Raw genomic sequence first — 24,671 nt, 5'->3', positions numbered from 1 at the left:
ATGTACTTAAACAGAATTCAACTCTAGAACTACCTAAGGACAAGTGGTAGCCACATCCGGAAGGCACGAACATCTTCAGAGTCAGCTCCCGACATCACCCGCAGCTCTGCTCCAAAATCTGAACGCAAGATGCAGAAGTGTAGTATAAGTACAACCGACCTCATGTACTTAGTGAGTATCTTGACTAACCTTAGTGAAGTAGTGACGAGGCGTTTAAGTTAAAAGATACTCACCGATATAACCTGTACAAAAAACTAGCAATAGAACAATACTAGAACATGACAGAATAGAGTACAAGGAAACAATTATGCGAAGCAGTAAATGATTTCTAGAAGAACCACGATTAATCAATATCATGATCAATCATTTCCTTAGAGCGATAACCAGCAAATCACAGTAATAAATTCATAACTTTCATAGAGTGGGAATATACCCAAGACATCAAGTCCAATGGCACGGCAACACCCTTCGTGCATTTATCTCATCCTCACCAAATATACGTATAACAGTACTAACCAGGTGAAAGAAATGACGACAACAGTAATGACAAGGTAGGAAATATAAGAATAATGACGCCAATTATAAGGAATAAAACAATTTCACCTAAATAGCATAGTAGAAGGCATAGGTGTAGATATAACAAAATAAGAGGGGAAAGCATGATCTTTATAAGCTAACAAGTAGAGGCATGAACGACTAACATGGTAGAAAGTTTATACTAAAGTGCAACAACTAGATACGACATGGATGTAAATATAACAACAGAAAGTAGGCATGATATTTTCAAGTTAAACAAGTAGAAGGCATGGGCAACACAACAACAATTGAGATAGAGAACAAAGACAATACAATAACGACAAGTCACATAGGAACATAGGCACAACAATAACAACAAACAAGACAATAACGACAAGTCACATAGGAACATATGTACGACAATAACAGCTCAAGGTAAATACATGACGTACACATGCACAGAAACATAATGCATGCCCATTGTCCTCACCTGCACAGAAACATAATGCATGCCCATTGTCCTCACCTGCACAGAACACCCTTCGTGCCATGAACTCGTGATAATATAAAAGCATGATAATATAAATAAAATGACACGGAATGACCGTTCGTGCTTTTACTCTCCAATGAAATGGCACGATATCACCATTCGTGCTTTACACTCAAATGAAATGGCACGACATCACCCTTCGTACTTTATACTTTCCTTCAAATGATAAAATATATGAAAGGACACGACATCACCCTTCATAATTTACACTCTTCCTCACATGATAATATATATAGAATAACACAACATCACCCTTCGCGCTTTATACTCTTCCTCACCAAGTATAATACGAGCCGGTGATGCACGCAAGTCATATACACCATGTGAAGTTTCTCATGACCTCAAACTGCTGAACCGAATGCAATTGCTCGAAATGACCTACCGGTTCGTTACATACCCCCCTTCCCCCACTTAAACATACGTTCGTCCTCGAACGTGCCAAGATTTGTCCCAAAGCTATCAAATCACTACATGAGTTCACTATATACATACACCCATGGGTGATTCCCCCATCACCCTAACCTATGTATGCCTGACAATTCAACTTATCTAAAGATCTCATTTCATCCTTCACCCATAACCTTAGGATAGATCTCAGTCCTTAATATCTGAAACTCATCAGAGAACCCGGATCTCGCATCAATACACTGTATAAACCCGAACAAGCTGAATCAAGCCACAATTTCAACCCAAGGTACAATTACATGATATTTTACACAACTCAAATGCCCGTAGTAATAACTTCCGACCACCATAGCTACCCAAAAACAAATTCAGTACCGGTAGTAAACCTCATATCGATTAGAACCTCGTTCAAAACCTTCTTACACTGCCGATAAGAAAGAAACACTTAGAATCTCTTAACCACTCATATGATCAATAATCCAAGAAGCTCACTCGTCCAACTAGGGCCATTGCCCAAATCCTCAGCAGAAATGTAGTATAATTCTTCCAAAAAATCCTTATCCCAATACGATAGTGCAATTCTTAGGTTTGAAAACCTCATCTCAGCCAATACAAGCATCCCAACCGACAAGTCTCACCAAAAACCATATAGAGCCCCATACAACGCGGTCCTGTAAAACAATAAGTAATAATTCAGACATGACAGATAATAGCAAGAAAGTTAAATAGGAAGGCTACTAAGCACGTTAAACAGGCATGATATTTTAACATTTTTCTATGAACTATTTTCAACAAGGTGAAAGCTAAAGACATGAAATAAAACATAAAGAGTTACATTTCATCACAGTACCATTGTGGTGCGCAATCCAATCCCATCATATCAGTCCATATAGGGTACCCATCGAGCCATAATACTCGGGCTCACTGATCACATGTGCGTCAACATCAAACACGATAGAGTGCACCATTATAAATGTGGGAAGATGATTAGGCACAACAATACTATGAAAGACAAGCACAACTATGGTGCAATAAGCAAGTCAATATTACGAGGGCCATCTGGCACATAACGCCATAATGCCTAAATAGAATTACAATATGCGTGCGAAAAATCATGTAACCCTCAGAACGCATCATAGCATAAGAGAGAAACACATAATATAGACCAAGGCATGAACAACATCCATTTCGCCAGATGATATGCATGTGGTAATAGCTGCACAAGAGCAAGCAAATTCAATCCGATACAGAATACACATTCTCATTAGGCTAAAAAATAATCCCCAAACCAAATTTTGATTATTCCCAAACAGGTAAATGACCTCCCAAAAGTCCATAGCAACCTTTCCCTAACACATACCATTAATCACCCAATCCTTAACATTTCTTCACAATTCGCAATTAAGGAATAGTCCGCCTATGAGAACATCCAGTCTTTGAATCTCAAGAATACCAGAATCTTCACATCTGATCTCAACAATACTACCCAAATGGCTGATACGTAACTCATACTCCATCATCTTATAGAAAACACCCACAAGTCAAAACACAATGCACATGGCAACATGCTCACTCTCCTCTGCGATATCAAATAGCAGCCATATCCTTTTAAACATCTGAAATCGTCCCTGTCATAAAGAACTCATATCCTTCCCCCCAAAACTGAACTGTAGCCTTGTACTTACATTATTCAACCTCACATGGCGCACTACCTCTAACGTGCTAACTCGTGACACAATGAAAATTCCATAATCAACTCCAAACTATAAGCAAATTGAACGTTTCATCAACTGCGAACCTTTCATTTAACTTAATCCAGGAGAACATCACCACACACAATATAACTTATATACCTGTAGCAAACACCAACTCTGGTCGTGTCCATAACCATGATGAATTCTTCGGAACTCATTAACACTTGATCGAGTCATTAGAATTGATCGTCTCTAACTCAACCGCATCACCCAAACTGCTATCCCGGAAGTAACTCAATTCGATATGATCGCTCTGAAGGAACCTCCTGGGAACCCAAATCCAATTCTTGCATCTCTCCAACATTTCCATGTAGAATCTTTCTTGACAAGGAAATACCGCAGATCCGATCACCATTCGCTACCGATCTTAACCCTACCTGTACACAAATTCAGAAGTCCTTAAATGCTACATTAGACCCAAAACTCGTTAGAACCTTCTCAATAACCACTCACCTTAATCTAATCTTTAATACACAACTAATATGCATTGAGAAACCCACGTTTCACCAGCACATGACTATTCGAAGAAACAACAAAGCAATCCCTCGGCTCAGAAACTAATACAACGCATGCTCCTACAATTTGATCATCATTAGCAGACTCCCCCACTTAGCCTGAAGCCATAGAATACCTCATAGGCAATCCAAAGTACCATATCTTCATAGCATGCCCCGATCCCGCACGGTTATTTAGCCGAATACTTCAAAAACTCATGCAATACTAGTCATAGAACACTTCGAAGTCTCTACCATGCACTTACCCATCCTTGCAAAAGTTAAACAACTTCCCCAAATGCTTTGAAATGATAATATATGCACTCCACCGAATGGAAACCTCATACGAAACACACGATCCAGACTCATCACGTAGGATATGGCCCATCGGCTATTCTCAAATCGATACCTTACCATGAACCCACCTTAATCACAACACCTAGGCTACCAGCTAGTCTTCCCAAGTATGTGCTTACTAACCAGATATAAGAACCCGCCTCATACCACAAATGAACGACTGAAAGATTTAACACTATATCGGCTCCTAAGACTAGGCAGTACATCGTGATACTAATCAAGCATCCATAGCCCTCCGTAATCTATCCGCAACATTATAGATCGTCGGTGCATCACGAATACTGAGTGCGTCACATCATATATGAATGAATAAGAAGAATCAAAATCATAGGTTTCAAGCTAAAACAAGGCCGCACGATAAGGAAAGAAGGAAGGGGAATTTTCCTAAATTCCCTTTAGCCTCCCGAAGATAGGTATGAAAGTAATTATACCGATCCACAAGACTCTACTAGACACTCTCTCATGACTCGTAGAACCTACGAACCTAGTGCTCTGATACCAACTTATCAAGACCCAAAATCCACTAGTTGTGATGGCATAAAACTCGATCCATTAGGTTAGCCAATTGACAGTTAGCACAATCCAAATAAAATAAATATGATCAACAAATGATATAACTGGATTCCATACAACATCCCAAGGACCGGTAGTACAGGACATGAGCTACTAAGACTAGATTATTGTAAAGACAGATATGAAACAACTTCAACTTCTATTTGAAATGTACATAAATAGAATTCAACTCTAGAACTACCCAGGGACAAGTGGTAGCCACATCCAGAAGTCATGAAAATCTTTAGAGCCAGCTCCTGACATCACTCGTAGCTCCGCTCCAAAATCTGCATACAAGGTGCAGAAGTGTAGTATGAGTACAACTGACCCCATGTACTTAGTAAGTATCTTAACTAACCTCGGTGAAGCAGTAAATGATTTCTGGAAGAACCACGATTAACTTGTACAGAACACTAGCAATAGAACAATACTAGAACATTGTAGAATAGAGTACAAGGAAACAATTATGCGAAGCAGTAAATGATTTCTGGAAGAACCACGATTAATCAATATTATGATCAATCCTTTCCTTAGAGCGATAACCAGCAAATCACAGTAATAAATCCATAACTTTCATAGTGTAAGAAATATACTCAAGACATCAAGTCCAATGGCACAACAACACCCTCGTGCACTTATCTCATCCTAAACAAATATACGTGTAACAGTACCAACCAGGTGAAAGAAATGCCGACAACAGTAATGACAAGGTAGGAAATATAGGAATGATGACCTCAATTAGGAAGGAAGAACATAATTTCACCTAACTAGCATGGTAGAAGGCATAAGTGTAGATATAACAAATATGGGGAGGGGGGAGCATGATCTTTATAAGCTAACAAGTGGAGAGGCATGAACGGATAACATGGAAGAAAGATTATACTAAAATGCAACAACTAGGTGCGACATGGATGCAAATATAACAATAGGAAGTAGGCATGATATTTGCAAGTTAAACAAGCAGAAGGCATGTGCAACACAACAAAAATTGGGATAGAGAACAAAGATAGGACACCAACAACAACAAGTCACATAGGAACATATGTACGACAATAACAACAGACAGGACAATAACGACAAGTCGCATAGGAATATAGGTACGACAATAACAGATCAAGGTAAAGGCATGACGTACACACAAGGAAAAGATATCACAACATAATACATGTCCTTCGTCCTCGCCTGCACGGAAACACCCTTCGTGTCATGAACTCATGATAATATAAAAGCATGATAATATAAATGAAATGAAAAAACATCATCTTTCGTGTTTTTACTCTCCAATGAAATGACACGACATCACCCTTCGTGCTTTACACTCAAATGAAATGACACGGCATCACCCTTCGTGCTTTACAGTTTCCTTCACATGATAAAATATATGAAATGACATCACCCTTCGTACTTTACACTCTCCCTCACATGATAATATATATACAATGGCACGACATCACATTTCGTACTTTACACTCTTTCTCACCAAGCATATGTATACCAATGACAAATAAGGTAGGAAACATAAATAACATCAAGGAGAGTGGTTAAATGAATATTCCAAATGAACCTCAATCACAACTTTCAAGCCAACAATAGTTCAGTAAACCCTCAAGAACCTTATTGTGCAATCATTTCAACAAATCTCAAAATGATATATAACTCAAGTATAGAATCTAATATCCCAAGAATAACGGTCGTAGCAGTGTATTAGTGATTAAGCATAGTGATGACTGAATTGGACGCCTAAATGTTTCTCCACATTCCATCAAATTTTAATCAACTTATGATAAGATAAATCTTGGTTTCTAACATTTAATTCCATGTTCTTGGTAATCTAGAAGTCAAGTAAGGCATGAAGTAAGAAAGTCACCGAATTTTACAAGGCACAGTTTACGGTATAATTTACACCGAAGCATGATTAACCCTAGCACATGCATATATGCTCGTCACCTCATATATGTATCACCCCCGCATGTAGCAAATAATGTCAATTAGTAGGAAAAATTCCTTCAACAAATTTAGGCAAGACACTTACCTCAATTCGGTCAACTCAATACTCAATTTAGCTTTTACCTTTACAAATTCGCCTCTTCTTGGCTCAATCTAGCCCAAGACGACTTGAATACATCACACAATGCAAAGAGAAAATAATTTCAATTAATAAAGCTATGATCTTTATATAATTTCCAAAAAATTAACAAAAGTCAACCCCGTGCTTGCCCGGTCAAAATTCGGGTCCAAGCTAAGGGTAGGTCTTGACTACCCATAGCCCCACAAGTCATATACGTGTTTTGTTTCCAAATTTGAGTCCAATTCGACTCTCAAATCTCAAATTTTTATTTTTCAAAATTTAACGAAATCCCCAAATTTTTCCCTAGATTCTCATGAATTTAATGTTAAATCTACTCTATTATCACGAAATATAATTGAAAGTTGATTAAAATTAATTACCCAATAGTTTAGTATGAAATTCCTTTTCTAAAATCGCCTTCCATCGAGGCTAGGGTTCAAAATATATCAAAATGAAGTTAAGTCTCGAAATTACTCAGCTATATGTAGGTTGTAAATGCCGCATTTGTGACATGGGATTTGCAAAAGCGAAGCTTGAATAATTATGCTGCCTTCGCAAATGCGGCAAAAAGATCACAAAGGTGGACACCGGTCTTTCGCAAAAGCGACCAGTTGGTAGCAAAAGTGAACCTACCCAGCCCAAGCCTTCATCACAAATGCGATACAGAGTTCGCAAATACGAACTCAACAGGCTTCACAAAAGCGACATTTCTTTGCAAATACGAGTCCCTTCCCCAGCAGCCCAGGTTAGCAAATGCGAGGACTACCTCACAAATACGGTAGTCGCATTTGCGACAAAAACATTGCAAATGCGATGGAACTAGTACCAGCTCTCAACAATAGAAAATCACTGGTCGTGATGGCACCTAACTCGATCCGCTAGGTAAGCCAACTAACAGAAAATACAATCCAACAGAGCTAATAGAAAAATAGAGAATAATTAACTAAACATTTATAAATTTCTCAAGAACTAGTAGTACGAATTACGAGCTTCTAAGACTTAGAATTTGGAAAACTTATACGAATAAATACATATTCTGTTTGACAGATAAATAAACAGAATAGTAAAATCTAAGCTACTAAGGACAAGTAGCAGCTAAATCTGGAACGCACGAACATCTTCAAAGTCAGCACCCGACATCACTAGCAGCTCCGCTCCAAGAGAAAATTTGCATGCAATGTACAGAAGTGCAGTATCAGTATAACCTACCCCATGTACTGGTAAGTTTCTTGTCTAACCTCGTCGAAGTAGTGACAAGGCTTTTAGTTAAAAGATGCTTACTGATATAACCTGTATATTAGACTACCAATATAAACCGTTCAAAACATAACATATAAAAGTACTATAAACAACCTTGCGAGACAGTTAACAATTACTAAGAGGAATCACAGTAGAAAATTTATCATCTTTCCTGGCATGAGACATATGTCCAAAATAACATTTCAAATGGAACGGTAACACCCTTCGTGCTTTTATCTCTTCCTCACCATATATGAATAATTACGTGTCAAATCAACTAGCACGTCAACACCCTTCGTACGTTCAACTCATCCTCACCAAATGTACGTATGACAGAACCAAACAGATGACATAAATACCGATAACATGAATTATAAAGTAGGAAATACACAAGTATCAATAATGAAAGATGATATAAATGTGGACACTGTAACATACTAGGCGGAAGGCATGTGAGTAATGACAGCAAATGGAAAGACAAGGAATGTTAATCCAACTAACTAGAATGGTAGAGATCTAAATTCAGTCATAACAAATAAGAAAAGAACACATGATCATTACAAGTTAACAAGTAGAGGCATGACTCACTAGCATGGTGGAAGGCTTGTACTAAAGTGCAACAGATTAGATACGACATGAGTATAATTACAACAGTAGAAAATGGGCATGGCATGTGCAAGTTAAACAAGTAAAAGACATGGACAACACAACAATAATTGAGATAGAGGTCAAGTACAGGACAATAACAACAAGTCACACAAAATATATAATTACGACAATAACAGCTCAAGGTAAAGGCATAAATATATACACGGGAAATAGATATCACATCATAATACATGTCCCTCATCCTCACATGTACGGAAACACCCTTCGTGCCATTAACTAACAATAATAAAAGCATAACAATATAAATGAAATGGCACGGCATCACCTTTCATGCTTTTACACTCACATGATATGGCACGACATCACCCTTCGTGCTTTTACTCTCAATAATGTGACATGACATCACCCTTCGTGCTTTTACTCTCAATAATATGGCACGACATCACCCTTCGTGCTTTACACTCTTTCTTACCAAGCATGTGCATATTAATAAAAAAGGCAAGGCAAGAGTATAAATAACATCAAGGAGAGTGTTCGAACGAATATTTCAAACAAATTCTCAATCACGGCTTTCCAAACCAACAATGATTCAATAAATCCTTGAGAGCCGTATTACTCAAGTACTTCCACAAATCTCACAAATGATCAAAAACACAAGTATAGAATCTAGTATCTCAAGAAGATCGGTTGTAGCAATGTATTAATGATTATGCATAGAGATGACAGAATTAGACACATCAATGTATTCTCGGAATTTCCATCAAATTTGATCGAGTTATATTATGCTAAGTCTTGATTTCCAAAATTTAATACTATGTTCTTAGTATATAGGAGTCAAGTAAAGCATCAAGCAAGAAGGTCACGTAATTCTACAAGATACAATTATAACATAATCTACCCTCTAGCATGATTAACCCTGACACATACATATACGCTCGTCATCTCATATATGTATCACCCCCGCATGTAGCAAACAATGTCAAATAGGAGAAAAATTTCCCTCAACAAAGTTAGGCAAAATACTTACCTCAATTCAGCTAACTCAATACTCAAATTTAGATTTTTCCTTTACCAATTTACCTCCGCTCGGCTCAATCTAGCCAAAGAAGACTTGAATATATTTTACAATGCAAGAGAAAATAATTTAAATTAATAAAGTTGTGATTTTTATTCAATTTCTAAAAAGTCAATAAAAGTCAAACCCCAGGCCCGCCCAGTCAAAACCCGAGTCCAAAGGTAGGTCTTGACTACCCAAAGGCTCACGAGTCCAAATATGTGTTTTGTTTTTAAATTCGAGTCCTATTCGACTCTCAAATCCCAGATTTTCATTTTTCAAAACTTTGACAAAATCCCCAAGTTTTTCCTAGATTTCTCATGAATTTGATGTTAAATCTTATAAAAAATCATGAAATATATTTGGAAATTTATTAGACACACTTACCCAATGATTTGGTATGAAAACCCCTTCATAAAATCGCCTCCCATCGAAGCTAGGGTTCAAAATATATGAAAATGAAGCTTAGACTCGGAATTCTCAGTACTTAACAGGATGCAGATGTCGCATTTGCGATATGGGATTCGCAAATGCGAACCCGCAAGTGCAAAAATCTTATCGCAATTGCGAACCGGGAGGATTCCTGTCAAGGTCGCATTTGCGACCAAAATTTCGCAAATGGGAAGACCAACTTTCGCAAATATGGCTCGCAAATGCGAATTTTGCCCAGCAGCCCAGGCTTCGCAATTACGGCTGTTGCATTTGCGACGAAAACATCGCAAATGCGATTATACCAGCACCAACAATCAAAGATTATGGAAAATATCACGGAATCAATCTGAAACTCATCCGAGCCCTCGAGGCTCCAAACCAATCATGCACACATGTCCAGAAACACAACACGAACTCACTTGTGCGCTCAAATCATCAAAATAGCCTCTAAAATCACGAGTCGGACACCAAAATGCATGAAGATCAAAGTTAAATTCTAAGAACTTCTAGAATCACAACCAAGAGTCCGAACCATATCAAATCAACTCCAAATGGCGCCAAACTTTGCAGACAAGTTCTATATGACAAAACGAACCTACTCGAAACTACAAATCACGCATAACAACCTCGAACGATGAATCACACCTCAAGTCAAAACCAATGAACTTTGAAACTTCAACTTCTACAATCAATGTCGGAACCTATCAAATCACCTCCATTTGACCTTAAATTTTGCACACAAGTCACATTTGCCATTACAGACTTATTCCAACTTTTGAAATCGTAAACCCTGATATCAAAAAGTCCACTCCCAGTCAAACTTCTCAAAAATCCAACTTTTACCAATTCAAGACTAATTCGACTACGGACCTTCAAATTACAATCTGGATGCGCTCCTAAGTCCAAAATCACCCAACAGAGCTAGCGGAACTGACGGAACTCCATTCCGAGGTCAAATGCTAAAAAGTGATACTTGGTCAATTCTTCCAACTTAGAACTTAAATCTTAAAGTTCATTCTTCCAAATCAATTCCGGATAACTTGAAAACCAATACCGACGATTTACGCAAGTCATAATACATCATGTGGAGATACTCGAGCCCTCAAAATACCGAGCGAAGTGCAGATACTCAAAACAACCAGTCGGGTCGATACACAAAATATCAAAATAACCTCTTGAATCAAGAATCGGACGCCAAAACGAATGGAAATTCCCATGAACTTTGAAACCCTCTAGAATCGCAACCACGCGTCCGAACCATATCAAATCAACTCCAAATGACGCCAAATTTTGCAGGAGAGTTCCATATGACGAAACGGACCTATCCCAAGTTTTGAAACCAAAATTTGAATCTGATAGCCTTAAAGTTAACTTCCGGTCAAACTTATGAACTTTCTAAACTTTCAAATTTCCAACTTCCGCCAAATAATGTCGAAACCCTCTTGAAACATCCAAATGAAATTTCAGGCATATACCTAAGTCAAAAATCATCATCCGGACCTATCGAAACCATCGAAACTCCAATCTGAGGTCAAATACTCAAAAGTCAAACCTTGGTTAATTATTTCAACTTCGAGCTTCTCAAATGAGAGTCACTCATTAAAACCCCTTTCGAGCCTCTCAAAAATCCGAGCAGATGATGCACGCAAGTCATAATACACCATATGAAGTTACTCATGACCTCAAACTGCTGAACCGGACGTAATTGCTCAAAACAACTTGCTTAATCGTTACAATAACATGTTTCTCAAGAAAATAATTCAAAATATGAGATGTGCCATGACATTATCCTAAATTATTGAACAATAAAGATAATAAAATCGTCTAAAATAAATATTGCTAACTAATAAGCCATAATAAAATTGATCATAATCTAAAAGTACTAAGTCATGCTAAAATAAGTATGACTAATAAGTACTATTAATTACATGACTAAACACTGAAGAAAAAATAAAAATAGGTTATGCATTTTTATCTAAATAATTACAAAATTAAAAAATAGATATCTTACACATTGATCATTCCTGGTATTGAAAGGAATATCTTTTGTTAGCATTAGTGTTGATTTGATTTTGGTTTGGAGTTTTTTCTAGCATTATTTGAGTTACTAATATTTATGGACTATAAAATTTATTAGAGCATTCAAAAGTTCTAAGTCCAACCTTGAAATAACACGTTAAAAGATAAAACTATGAAAACAGTTTAAGAAATATTTATAAATTACATTACAATAAATATTTTTATATATTAAATATATTTCAAATATAATATCGGATTAATTTAGTTTCAGTTTGACTTTTTTAGTTAAAACCAAAATCAAACCAATTATGATCGAATTTTTTTTCTAATATCAAACCATAGTCAAATTGTTTTTCTTGATTTAGTACGGTTTGTCAATTTTCTTTGTATACCCTATTTGTCGATATGTTCCTTTTACCAAGATTCTAATTTTTTGGCTGAGTTAGGGAATGGTATTATCCTTTTCAAAGTTTTCACTTGTTACTTTTCATAATTGAAATTTGAGCTCGGAACTTTGGCATCACCATTTCATTGACCTTTTCCAATTAATCCAAGCTGTCATCAGGTATAATTCTTTTACTACGTGTCGTTTGTTGGTGCTTCACTTATCTTATATCTTGCAATTGTTATTGTTTTCCTTTCAGATGACTTTTACTTTATCGTATTTTTCTCCAAAACTGTTGTGATTAGATTTTCTTAAGCCGAGTATCTATCGAAAATAATCTTTTTACCTTCATAAGATAGAGGCAAAATCTACGTACACAATACATTTCTCAGACTCATACTTGTGCTTGTGGTATTAGACTGTATAAGTTGTTGCCATCAGGTTGGAAACAACCAATTTGTTCTCAAAACATTTACTAGTTTTTTTTGGGGGAAGATTTTAACCAATCACAATTCGAACTTAAATTCTTGAATTTTGATTATATTGTAAATGAAAGAAGAGGGAGATTTAAACAATCACTTTGGACTTAATATTTGAACCTTTTAAAGATCCGTTACCACAATGCTCTACAAGAAGCTTAGAGCCTTTGGTGTAGGTCTTGCTTCCATTTTCATTAGCTTTGATTTGCTATTGCATTTTTTGAAGCCTTTTAACGATCTAGTCTTCTAACTTTGATTTCTCATTTAGCATTATTCACAGACATTGACTCTTTATAATGCATCTTAAAATTCTGAAGCAACTGAACGGAAGTGTTTCTGTTCACAAAATATCACCTATTCAAAGTGACTAGCTGCAATAGAAATCATAAACAAACTACACCAACCAACTCACAGAGAGCACATGTAAAGAATGTTAAACCTCGGATAACCGAACTAGGTCTCCATGTTTGTAGATCTCATTTTATTTCGTGTAGAGGTGCTGGAAAGGAAAGCTCACCCAACACCAATGAAGATCAATCAGTGAAAATATACAAAAACTATGACTTCAGAGCTATTGATATACATTTGTACTAACTGTACTACTAAGCAGGTAAGTACTTCAACATATTCGAATTCAATTACTTGTACAAGACATGAATGTACAATATAATCGCCCCGCCTGTATGGTGCCAACCCACCCCCCCTCAAGAACCCAAACAGAAGATGAAAGTGGGGGGCGAAGGAAGGACAAACTTGTCTCTGATGGAAAATCGACATGTATATCCGTAGAGGTTATGATTACCATTGAATCTGACCAAAAGTTGGTGCTGCTTCTCGACGTAAACTGATGCACACATCTGACTGTTCTGGCTGCTTTGAACAGTATTTCCTCTCAGAGTAAATGCTGTTCAAAAGGTTTGAAACTGTGGTAGAGATGTTGGTGAGACATCAACTCAAGAGCTAGGCATATTCAGCAGCTCCAGTTAACAACCAATGTGAACTACAGTAAAAATAAACCTCTACCATTGAAAGCCAAAACTACAATAGAAAATTTAAGACTTGGAATTTTAGTAAGGTGGCACAGGGCTGTCATAGCTGGAAAGTGCCCAAATCACGGCCATGTTGGGTGAGTTTTATTTTTCTTTGACCAACCCATTCTATTCTGTAAGAAAGATCAATATTATGAAGCAGTTGTTTAAATCTGTCCAGTTCATTCGACGCATTGGTGTTCTCCTGCATGAAAGATAATCAAGAAATAAGACAGGACAATGTAGTAGCAGATATATTTTTGGAATTTGACAAAACCAAAGTTGTCTTGCACAAATCATCTTTGGAGCCATAAGAATCTGTGCAAAACAACGCTTATTCAATATAAGAACATCTGGTTATAAGAACTGTCTCAGGAGTGCATACCTTTGGATTAGCTTCTCCATCTTTACCGAATACACTTGCCATTATGCTTGATCTATTAGCATTAGGCAAGAATCCCTCCCAAGGTGGGACAAAAATCAGTTTCGTGCACTGGACATGAACTAGATTCTTGCTCAGTTTCTCCCACCACACAGATCCCGACGAGTAAGACCACCATCTTATCATCATCCCAGTCTCAGAAAAAGCAACTACCCCCTACAAGTAAAACAACATTGTATAAAACTTGTGGACGCAATCTTTCAAAGGTGGTATCATTGTGCACAATCAAGTGGATAATAAACATGCAATGCGAAACGCCTAACATTACACATTTGTTCTGTTTACAGCCCTTCTAATAACTTTAAACTCTACATTGACTCTTGTAGGACCAGGAGAGGAGGGCAACAAGTTAATGAAACAATGAAAATGTCTCTATCTCTAACAAAAGAAGAAAAATCTCTTGTAGTGATTCGGATGCAGCAGTTCTATTAGTAGGGACTGGAATTCCTAATTGGCCATTTGCTAAAGGTACAACGGACAAACCCACTCATGCAACAAAACTTGCACAATAACATTGACAACTTTGCAATGATGAACTTAAAGAGGAAGATCATATGAAACAGTTCATCAGGTATTATACCTCTCCATCCGGTGAAAAGCTAAGTGCTGATATTGCAGTAGTCACAGTCATTCCTGAAGCTCCTCCAAGCAAACTGGGAAATCCTGGAGGTCCACTTGCATCTAAGACTTTTATTTTTGTCATGCTGCATTAGGGTTTAAAACAGAATCAATATTACAAGCAATTAGATGAATAATAGATCTCAAATTACCTAGGTGCTCTCAATCATCAAAAACAGGGCCCCAAAACCCGGATCCTGACAAGGCCAGGAGTGGAGAAAGAACAGATTTACTTTGGTTCATGTTAAAGTCTTTTTTCTTATAATCGAGAAATCGCTGATGGCCAGTGGCGCATAGGTGAAACTTGGGGGATGTTGGCCCCGCCCCTTTACCCTTCTCCAAGTAAATATCAGGCTTTTTTCTGCGGCAGGGTTCGAACCTGTGACATGAGCCTAACCGACGCCTCACGCACTTTGTTAGAGAGAAACCAAGGGAAAGCCTTGAATTGGGATTGCACAGAGCAAAGCCTTGAACTTTTTAAAAGAACTTTGAAAGCCAAAGGAGAAAGTATCAATTACAAAAAGACATGGATTAATTACAAAGCTATAGCTACTTATCTCAAAAAAGGAAGGTTTACAAAGCTACAGTTCAAGAGAATAGAAAACTCTAAAATCGAGTATAGTATGCTTAATATTGACAACCAAGGATACTCAAAAGGAAGAAGAAATATAAATTACAAAAACAGTCCTAAAACAAACAAAAATCTAAATGATGAAAAGTCACCCCAAACAAGCAAGAGCTATCAAACAACCCTAACATTAAAGGGCAGTTACCAGACTGCTTTTCTTTCTCTTTTTTCTGTTTTTGGACAAATGAGTGTCACCGAACTACAAAGTAGTTATAACTATATTTTCTTCATCGACCCTCTTTTCCTATATCAGTTCTTCCCTTTACAGATTCACATCATTCTCTTAGGAGCAACAGTTGGCAGAAAAACTATTTCCTCTTTTCTTTTTTATGATGAAAGACTATTTTGCATTTCCTCTTATGAATAATCAAAAAGGATGTTGGCATGGTAGCCAAAAAAATTGATTCTGCAGGTTCTTTACTGCATGTATTCTCAGTTGCATGACGAACACAAACAAATAATAATGACAATAATAAGGTCCAATGGAGCAGAATGAAACCTGTAACAATTAGCCTTATTATTATATAGCATATAGTTAAAATTGGTGCTTAATCAAGTTTCTAGTTCTGCATTCCAGCATGTTTGTTACTAAAGATTACTAGAATAAAGAGGGAAAGAAGCTGTTCATATGGCTGCCAGAATATTAAGTTGTATTGTTCACTAACCTTTGCATGTCATATACCCGAATGCTTGCATTGTTAATCTCTCCAATCGCATCTCCAACAGCTAATCGTGTCAATGGATCATTTAGTGCCACCATAGGGAATATGCGTGCAATTTCCTTCAATGCCACCATTGAATTTTGCAAGCAAGTTCTTCGCATGACTAAGTTACCTGGATCCATTGTCTGTAAAATGAAAGTGACCACCTGCAGATCTATCTAGGTGTTAGACATGCTAAATCTGAGAATAGCTTCAGTGCTAGAAGCACAGTTGTCTTCTTATTATGTGGTAAATATCAAATTCACTAAACAGAAAAAGGGAAAGAAAAAAAAGATAACATATGTCTGCAACCCATTTTTTATTTACTACTTCGTATGTGCACATAGCTAAGTCGTCAAGAATCTCAGTTAACAAGTTTTAATAGCTGCAGATTTTGGGGCCTATCAAGTATCATATGGGGACAAGGGTGTGCAGTAGATAAGCAGATATTGACACTAGCATACAGTGGAAAGTGAAAACTCTCACAATATAACGTAAAAGCGCAATAAAAGCACCACATTGTACGATGCTACAGCAGTAACAACTAATATCAACTAATACATCAAGTTAGTACTTTATCTCAAAATCCACTCAGTTTAGCAATCAAGAAGTAGCTGAACAAACCTTATCAAGATATTGAACTAAGTTTCTTGGAGAACCACGTGCAATCCTAACTATAGTCATGAGGGATACCACATGAACAGGTGAATCAGAGGCAGTTGACCAGATCTGGCTTTCTATGACATTCAGAAAGGCCAATACGTCAGCCATTGCTAAACTTGGAAGAAGAATTCCAACCAAAGTATCACGAATCATAACAGATGTAGATGGATTCTTGGAAGGTGTATTAGCGGATGAACCACTGACACACTCAATTTGGAAGAATATGTCCCCGATCAGGCGCGGTATTTCAGAACCAATGCTTGCCTTCCATGTGCTTTCCATCCCTTCTGCTAGAATTTCTGCGGCAGTAGAGCTATATTTCTCATTCATCGCCATAACCAACTTCACCAATGGATTAACAGCCAAGACAACAAGATTTGGTTTCACAAGGCTAGGATACCAAACAGCCAATGCAGCAGCAACAATGATATGGGATGTCATTGCATCTTGGCTCGTTCCCCCAACACAAGAAATCCAATCTTGCATTTCAAATGATTCTAGCCATGATCTTATTTCAGATTGTTCATCCTCAGAGTTCCCTTCGGTGACAATTTGACTGTCATCCTTCAAGCAGTTGGTGGGTTCTTCTGTGGAGACTGCATCATGGTTTCCAGTTGGTGATACTCCATTCTCTTTATCTCTTGTATTATCCCGACGTAGTGGAGATGGTATAGCCCGTGAAGCAGCACAATGAAATAAGGAACGTGCTGCCATCTTAACATGCTCAGCCTCGTCTTGCCAAAAGCTCACCAAAAGCTTCAAAACAGAGATTTCAAACCATTAAGAATAGCTTTGCCAAGATCTATTAGTTAAACACTACAAATCCTAAAGAATCAATGTATCAAACTGTTGCAACAAGTAGAGAAAATAACACCACCCGTGTGGCATGAGTTATAGCGACAATGTATTTGAGAAGTTCCCAGAGCTAGGCAGATAGATAGACTATTTTCCTGCTGTTAAGGGAGAGCAAGAAAGAAAATCAAATGTTTGTTTTTTAACCAGCGCCCTCTTTTGGGTATGCAGGTACTAAGAGTCCTCTCACTACACCAGCAGACATCATCTTGCCGGTATCAACAAAGAGGAAGAAAGAATCAAATGGTTTTTTTTTGTGGGGGCTAACTAGTAGAGTTTTGGAGGGTTTTGCTATTAGTATGGTGTATCACATCCGACTCATAAAACCTTCTCGCAGCACTGCTTTACTGATGCATGGTAGCGTAGCATATGTAGGAGTACATACATTGTCGAAGGTGAAGTTGCTTACAACCAAGAAATATAATTTTGTATCAGTCATCAGCCTTGAATAAAGAACCTTGCAATTACAAATGCAAGGCCCAGACAAGCTTTCCATTATATTTTCTTTCTATTACTTAGGCAAATTCAAAGGGACCTGCCTCATAAATCAGGCAGACTTTCAGATGGACTTCACTTACACTAAAATTATGAGTTGCTCATAGAATTAACGAAAATCCAAATGGAGTATAAAAATGAGTGGTGCAGAAGAAAGAATTATAAAAACGGAGTCTGACGGCATCTCTTGCCTCTCATGGAAGGTATTCAGCTATCTGAACTACTTATTAGATAAGGGCAGCAGAATCGTTATGCACACACAAACACACACAACAAAATAAAGAACCTAACATCAAGGTAATCATTTATCTTCACTTGTACCTCAAGAAGGAAAAAAGAATCTTGATTATATTTTGATCTTAAAAAAAGAATCTTGACTATATCCGCCTCCAAAATCGAGTTCATCAGGAATCTTGACCCGCCCCCTCCCCCAACCCCACCAAAAAAAGAAAAGAAAAAAAAGAAGCGCTATTCAGATGATTTGTTACCTGAAGCAGGGGAGGCTTTATATCAGAAACTTTCTCAGCAAAGCTCCGCATGTAAAATGCTGACAAAGAACTAGAAAAGACAAATAACACAATGACAGGAGTGTTATAAGAGTTCGGAGGCAAATGAGGCTTCTAACAATGAAATGCCAGATGACACTGCATCTATGTAATGCAGACAGACAGTAGATCGAGTTTGACATGGCGTTTCTCTAAAACATGTTGCATAAACCCGGTAAGGACACAACAAATGGTAAGAAAAGTTGCAGATGTGAGTGTCTTTTACTTTTTGATGATGGGAGCAATGACATATAGTAGCCAGAAAGTATGCCACAGCAATATCATACCTGCTGGCTGCCTGAAAGGAATGTGACAAGCTAATCATATGTTGGGCAAGGGACACCATCGTTAGAGATCTCTTTGCACAGTACTCTGATGATGATTTCCAAAGCTGTATGTCAATTTAATTTCTTAGAGGCAAAGAAGTGAGGAGAAATGCTCTTTTTCTTTCTCTTGGGGAGGGGGGAGGGAAATTGGTAAATGAGAAGAAATGTCAAGCAAAAGCTAGGTAAACTCTAGTTAATTATCAGCGTACCTCCAGAGTTGACGTGTAATCAGGAAAAGTCAGAGTCAAGGACCCCCGATCCCCCAAGAGACCAGAAGCTACGAGAAGATTCTGTGGTCTTTTTAGCTTCATTTCAGTGACTAGCAATTTATCGAGTTCAGGGTCCACATTCCACAAGTGCAAAATAGACAAGCTAAACTGAAGCAGGCATTGTTCAAGCAAGAACATCCATTCAGGACCTCTTGCAGCTTCATTGGAGGTACCACCAATTTCATCATTGATTCTCTCATCACTGGAACTAGGGACTCCATTTTCCTGATCCCTGAAATCACTCCTCTTAATGGGAGACTCAACCCTTATTTCTTTCACTTGGTTTTTACCAGGATTGGAACTCTCTGCTCTATAGTACTCATGTGTCTGACATAGAGACATCAAGGACGTTAGATCAAAAGACAGAGCGGCAACTCCAGGAAAAGGACAAGAGCCTCTAACAGGCTGTTTTCTGCTTTGCAAGGCAAACAATGCAGATTGATTAGATCCCGTAGTACTTCCAGACACGCTTGTACTAACAGATATATTTGATAAAGAAGTACCCTTTCCCAGAGTTTGTGAATGAGATGGTGGATACTTGGTTTCTTCACTAATAGGAAAAAGCAATGAGGAAGCCGAAGTATTTCCACTTATCCTACTGCCATGAGGGAGATCTCTGTCAATTCCTATGCAGAAATGTTCAAACATTGAGAGAGCAGCAGCTCCGCGAAGGACCCGCTCACGAGCACCTGATTTTACATCCCAAATGAACAAAACATCTGCATCAGATGTTCCTGTTTGGTTTGGACACAGACATGCTATGTATCCTCTTCTACTATCCCACACAACTTTTGCGGGATAATATGGGTGGCCAGGGAACATTCGCTCTACACGCACGGTATCAAGTGAAGAAAGGGCAACACATGAGTCTTCCCCAACAGAGAGGAAGCAATTAGTCCATGGACATTCTGTTTGAGATGGCGGAAGAATTATTTGGCGAACTGGAGCAACATGTTGGTGCATTACAATCATGGGACTGCTAGAGTCAAGATCCCATACACGGACAGTACAATCCATACTTCCTGAGAGTAGAACATAACTGTAGCTACCTCCTTGACATCTAATCAGCGCTCGCTGTGCAGCCAAACACAGTACAGCGCCTGTATGCCCCAAGAGATAATGTTGAGTGGCATGTGCTTTTGACTCGGGATATGGATTTTGACCATGACAATCTAATCCTTCAAAGAACATATCAAATCGAACAACTTTTATATCACCGTTATAGAACCCATATACAATAGCCAAAGGCACATATTCTTCAGAAATAACCATTGAAGAAGACACTAGCTCTTTTCTTTCATAAGTTCCATTTTTAGTGATGTTTGATATACTTTCATCAATAGCTTTAGAACAAGTACCAGCATCTTGGGAGGAAGTTATTTTGGCCTTCTCACCTGCTGTGTGTATATCAACAGCCTGCCCAACAATCTCATTTTCAGAGGCATACTGGTTATGAGTCCAATCATCAAATATTCTACCTTCACCTAAAAGTCTGCATTCTTGACAATTTATCTCATTTTTGTCCTGCAGCTTAGGCAGTACCCAACATGTCAGACGAGGTTTCCAAATCAATAATTCGTTGATAGGAAAAGAAATTGATTCAATGCGAAAAAGAAAGCTGTTCAGTTGCACAAAGGAGATAGAGAAGCTCATGCCAGACTCCTGACAAATGACAGGGATAGCTGCAAAAGGCTCATACTTGAAGATATTACTTGAGTAACATATCCTGTATACTATGGCCTCACCTTTACCATTCCATACAGCAAATTTTTCAATGAATGTGGCATCTGAATCTTCAGAATCAAGCAGATCGTTATCATCTCCAACAAACATGCCACCAATGACGTGCGACTTGCCTTCAATAGAGAGCAGATCATCTGAGAAAGATATCTCTCCCACGACACTTCTATCCTCTACTTGACTAAATATGCAGCATGTACCATATACAAAAGCTAAAATGGGCCCACGATTTGCAAAGGCCACCAGAAGTCCCCTGTCATTTGACCCATTTACCCAATTCATTTTGCCTGCATCAAACAAGCTACTCTTGGAGGTCATGCTTTCTGTGCTTGAATCACACTCCTTCAATATTGGTATACACTGTGCCTTACCAAAAGAATCAACCATCATCACTGACTCCGTCAATACATCTCCAAAGGACGAAATTACAGCCACAGATTTCAAAGGCCCAATGGATAAGCTCCCATGAAAAACTGTTTGGACGATACCAAGAGTATACGTATCAACAATAACAACTGTGCACTTTACCGGTTTAGCATGTTGTGAGTCTCTATCTGCTATTGCTTCACCCTTCTCAATAGAAACAGGCGAGTGATGATCGGATAAATGAACATGATCAAAGGAACAACAAGCTATACATACATATCTACGATTTTCGGGAAATGGTCGAATTAGGTATGGTGTCCCCACCCAGGGAGGCATTTTCCTTCTACGTCTGCATTGTCCACTGGCTCTGCTCCAAATGCACAACACACCATCAGTGCATGCACTTAATAATGCACCACAGTTAGATGAGTTAGAAGTTGATACCGCATTATTTGAATCGTCTAATTTCCCATCTCCCGAAACTGTAGTAGGAACACAAATCCCTAGATCGGCGATCGGAGCAACATGACCACAAAGCATGGCAACCGGTGTGATTTCCTGAGCCAAAAAAGAAATAAGAAAAAAAGAAGAGCTTATAAACTTAAACCATAACAAACACTACAACTAAGAAAAGATTATCACAATGATTTACTCCCACAATCCAAATTTGCTCATCTCTTTTCACTTACAAGCTCAATCAGATATTCCTTCATTTTCTTGAAAATAATGCAGATATAATGAGTTGGCAAGAAACGTCCTATATCGTACAATGTTCAAAATAACAGCATAATAATCAAAAGATCTCTTGGTTTAGCTCAAGGAAGCAAACTGTTAGTTTAATTTCTTGTAATAAAATATAGATATTTAAACAATTACTGGAGAAGTACTATAAGTTGCAATGTTCAGAAAGAATATGTTAAAATCACAAAGCTAAAATGGACCTACATTAATTCATTTTCCAAAATAAAATTTAGCTATTCAAAAACTACCCAATCAAGGGCGGACGTACAGTATAGGCTATGGGTTCAGCCACTGTATAGATGTTAAGAAATCTAATAAATATGTATAAATATTAAATTTCGAACCCAGTAAGTCAAATCGTCAGTAGTTCGGTAGCATCCCGAACCAATAAAGTTTCCCAATCAGCCTCTGACACTAATAGTAACGTAAGTTGCAATGTCCAGAAAGAATATGCTAAAAAATTCTCAATCAAAGATCTTTTTTCTTTAACTTACGGAAGCAAAATGGCACATCGCGCACAAGTGGTAATTAGCAACAGATGTAGCGTAGAGTATATCACAATTAGCTAATAACAAATACTGCTTCGTAATTGAACATAAATGTGATTTCAGTCGATAAAGCGTAAAGAAGATCGTAATTAGCTACGTCGTAATTGAGTTGAAATACGAGCAATAGATTTAAAAAATGCTAGATTTGAGGTATTGGCTACAGTTGGGAATACCTGAGAATTTAAAGGAGGCGGAAGTGATTTTTACCTGATTGGAGGTTGAGGAGGAGGAAGAGAGATTCCACCAGATGATGGAGCCATCGGAACCGCCGGTGTAGAGAGTGGGCGGATTGTTGAGTGCCGCGACGGCGGTGACTTTGTGAACCGGCGGTGAACCGGACCATATACACGCTATGGATTTACACTTCATCGACTGAATGTTCTGTAATTGAGGCTACACAATGTTTTAATTAGATTTTGGGTTTTGCAGAAAATGCGAGCGTATGATACCGATTGTAATTGTAATTAAATTAAAAAAGAATATCACCCTCAAATTAACCTCAGAACTTTTTACAATGGTCAACTATTGTTCTAATAAAAAGAACCTTTAATTCTTAGCAAAATTTTGGTTGGGCATTATTGGATAGTCCAGGGGGCAAAATGTCTTAATTGGACTCATAGACGATTTTTAATTCAATTAGTTCTTCTGTTGATCACACACACTGATTCATTTTCCTCCTCTTATTTTAAGGAAAAAATTGTGTTTACTGTTCGATAGTGAAATTATAATTGAAGAATTTTGAGGTGATTGAGAGTTCGTTTAACCTTATATTTGTTTGATTGTAGTTTATATTTGTTTGCTTGTAATTGAAATGTGCGCACAAGCTGATTCGGAGATTGAATTGATTTATAAAGAAAATAAAATTAAACTTTAAATTTTATCTAATTTAGAAATCCGATAGTGCCAACAAATAGTGTACTAACACTGTAACACATTTTGACCTGGGTAAATTCATTTTATTATGAGACAACTTCATATTTCAAAGATAAGTTCATTATTGACAGGCAAACCGTCCACAAACTTGTCCTCTATCTACTGACTGCAGGGAATTCGGATCCCTGGTCACTAATGGCCGGAAGCCTTCTCTGTCATTATTTCCAAATGAATCTGAAGTTGAAAACGGAGTTAATTTTAATGAAATAAATTTTTGAAAAAGTCAACGGAGTTAATTTTAATGAAATAAATTTTTGAAAAAGTTTTTACATAATCGCTCTGTGTATGTGATCATGAACACGCACGAAGAACATTAATAATGTCGCGGGGCTTCTGATTAGGCTCACTCAAGCTCAACCCATAATGGGGTAATCAAATATGCTCAATTACGCTCAACCCATCTATGCATGTTAGCACAAGCAAACATGGGGTAGTTAACCCTGGCCACGCGGCACTCACGCTCGGAGAGGTTAGCTACTTTTTTCATTCTTTTTTTTTCGTCAATAGACGAAATTATATTATATTAAAGCTGAGTGGCAAGGAGCATCGGGTATGCTTTGCAGATTATTACAAAAAGAAGTATTGTCCTGGCCATTAGAATGGTCCCTAGGAGGTGCTACACTATTACAGCCACTGTCATGTTCAATAAGACGAAAATACAATGTGTTTGCTGATGTACACATTGTTTTGTTTCGTAAGTAGATAATGCCTCGGTCGTCCATCAGTTGTTGGTTCAAAAAGGTTGGTGGTTGGTGGAGAACAAGAGTCTGCTCAGTTGAGTTTTGTGTGGCTCCATATTGTGCAAGTGCATCTGCAACACGATTCTGCTCCCTGTATGTGTGTGCGATACACAGATTACCCAG

General features: G+C 37.8%; 1 protein-coding gene across 2 annotated transcripts; it reads right to left on the bottom strand.

Moving 5' to 3' along the window:
- Positions 1-13,337: 13,337 nt before the first annotated feature.
- On the bottom strand, positions 13,338-23,372 carry LOC107764707 (uncharacterized). Of its 2 annotated transcripts, XM_075232283.1 has the most exons (10): positions 23,083-23,264; positions 22,031-22,144; positions 19,421-21,953; positions 19,173-19,276; positions 18,829-18,898; positions 16,955-17,749; positions 16,295-16,497; positions 14,964-15,087; positions 14,327-14,539; positions 13,338-14,146 (listed from the first exon to the last, which is right to left on the bottom strand). In XM_075232283.1, the coding sequence occupies exons 2-10, from the start codon at positions 22,033-22,035 to the stop codon at positions 14,003-14,005; spliced, it is 4,191 nt and encodes a 1,396-aa protein (XP_075088384.1). In that variant the 5' UTR covers positions 22,036-22,144; positions 23,083-23,264; the 3' UTR covers positions 13,338-14,002. The 2 variants fall into 2 exon arrangements, with proteins under 2 accessions (XP_075088384.1, XP_075088355.1); XM_075232254.1 differs by having other exon boundaries at positions 19,421-22,144; positions 23,083-23,372.
- Between the last annotated feature and the right edge of the window lie 1,299 nt (positions 23,373-24,671).

The sequence above is a fragment of the Nicotiana tabacum genome, chromosome 1 (genome assembly GCF_000715075.1).
Source record: "Nicotiana tabacum cultivar K326 chromosome 1, ASM71507v2, whole genome shotgun sequence".
Taxonomy (NCBI): Eukaryota; Viridiplantae; Streptophyta; class Magnoliopsida; order Solanales; family Solanaceae; genus Nicotiana; species Nicotiana tabacum.
Note: the sequence above shows the minus strand (reverse complement) of the source record. Positions and strands in the feature narration are given on the sequence as shown.

Coding starts and splice junctions, on each gene's coding strand:
- LOC107764707 (XM_075232254.1), bottom strand. CDS start 23,244: ATGAAGTGTAAATCCATAGCGTGTATATGGTCCGGTTCACCGCCGGTT. Junction 17,750..18,828: donor TAAAGCCTCCCCTGCTTCAG/GTAACAAATCAT, acceptor TCTGTTTTGAAG/CTTTTGGTGAGCTTTTGGCA. Junction 14,540..14,963: donor GCTTTTCACCGGATGGAGAG/GTATAATACCTG, acceptor TTTTACTTGTAG/GGGGTAGTTGCTTTTTCTGA.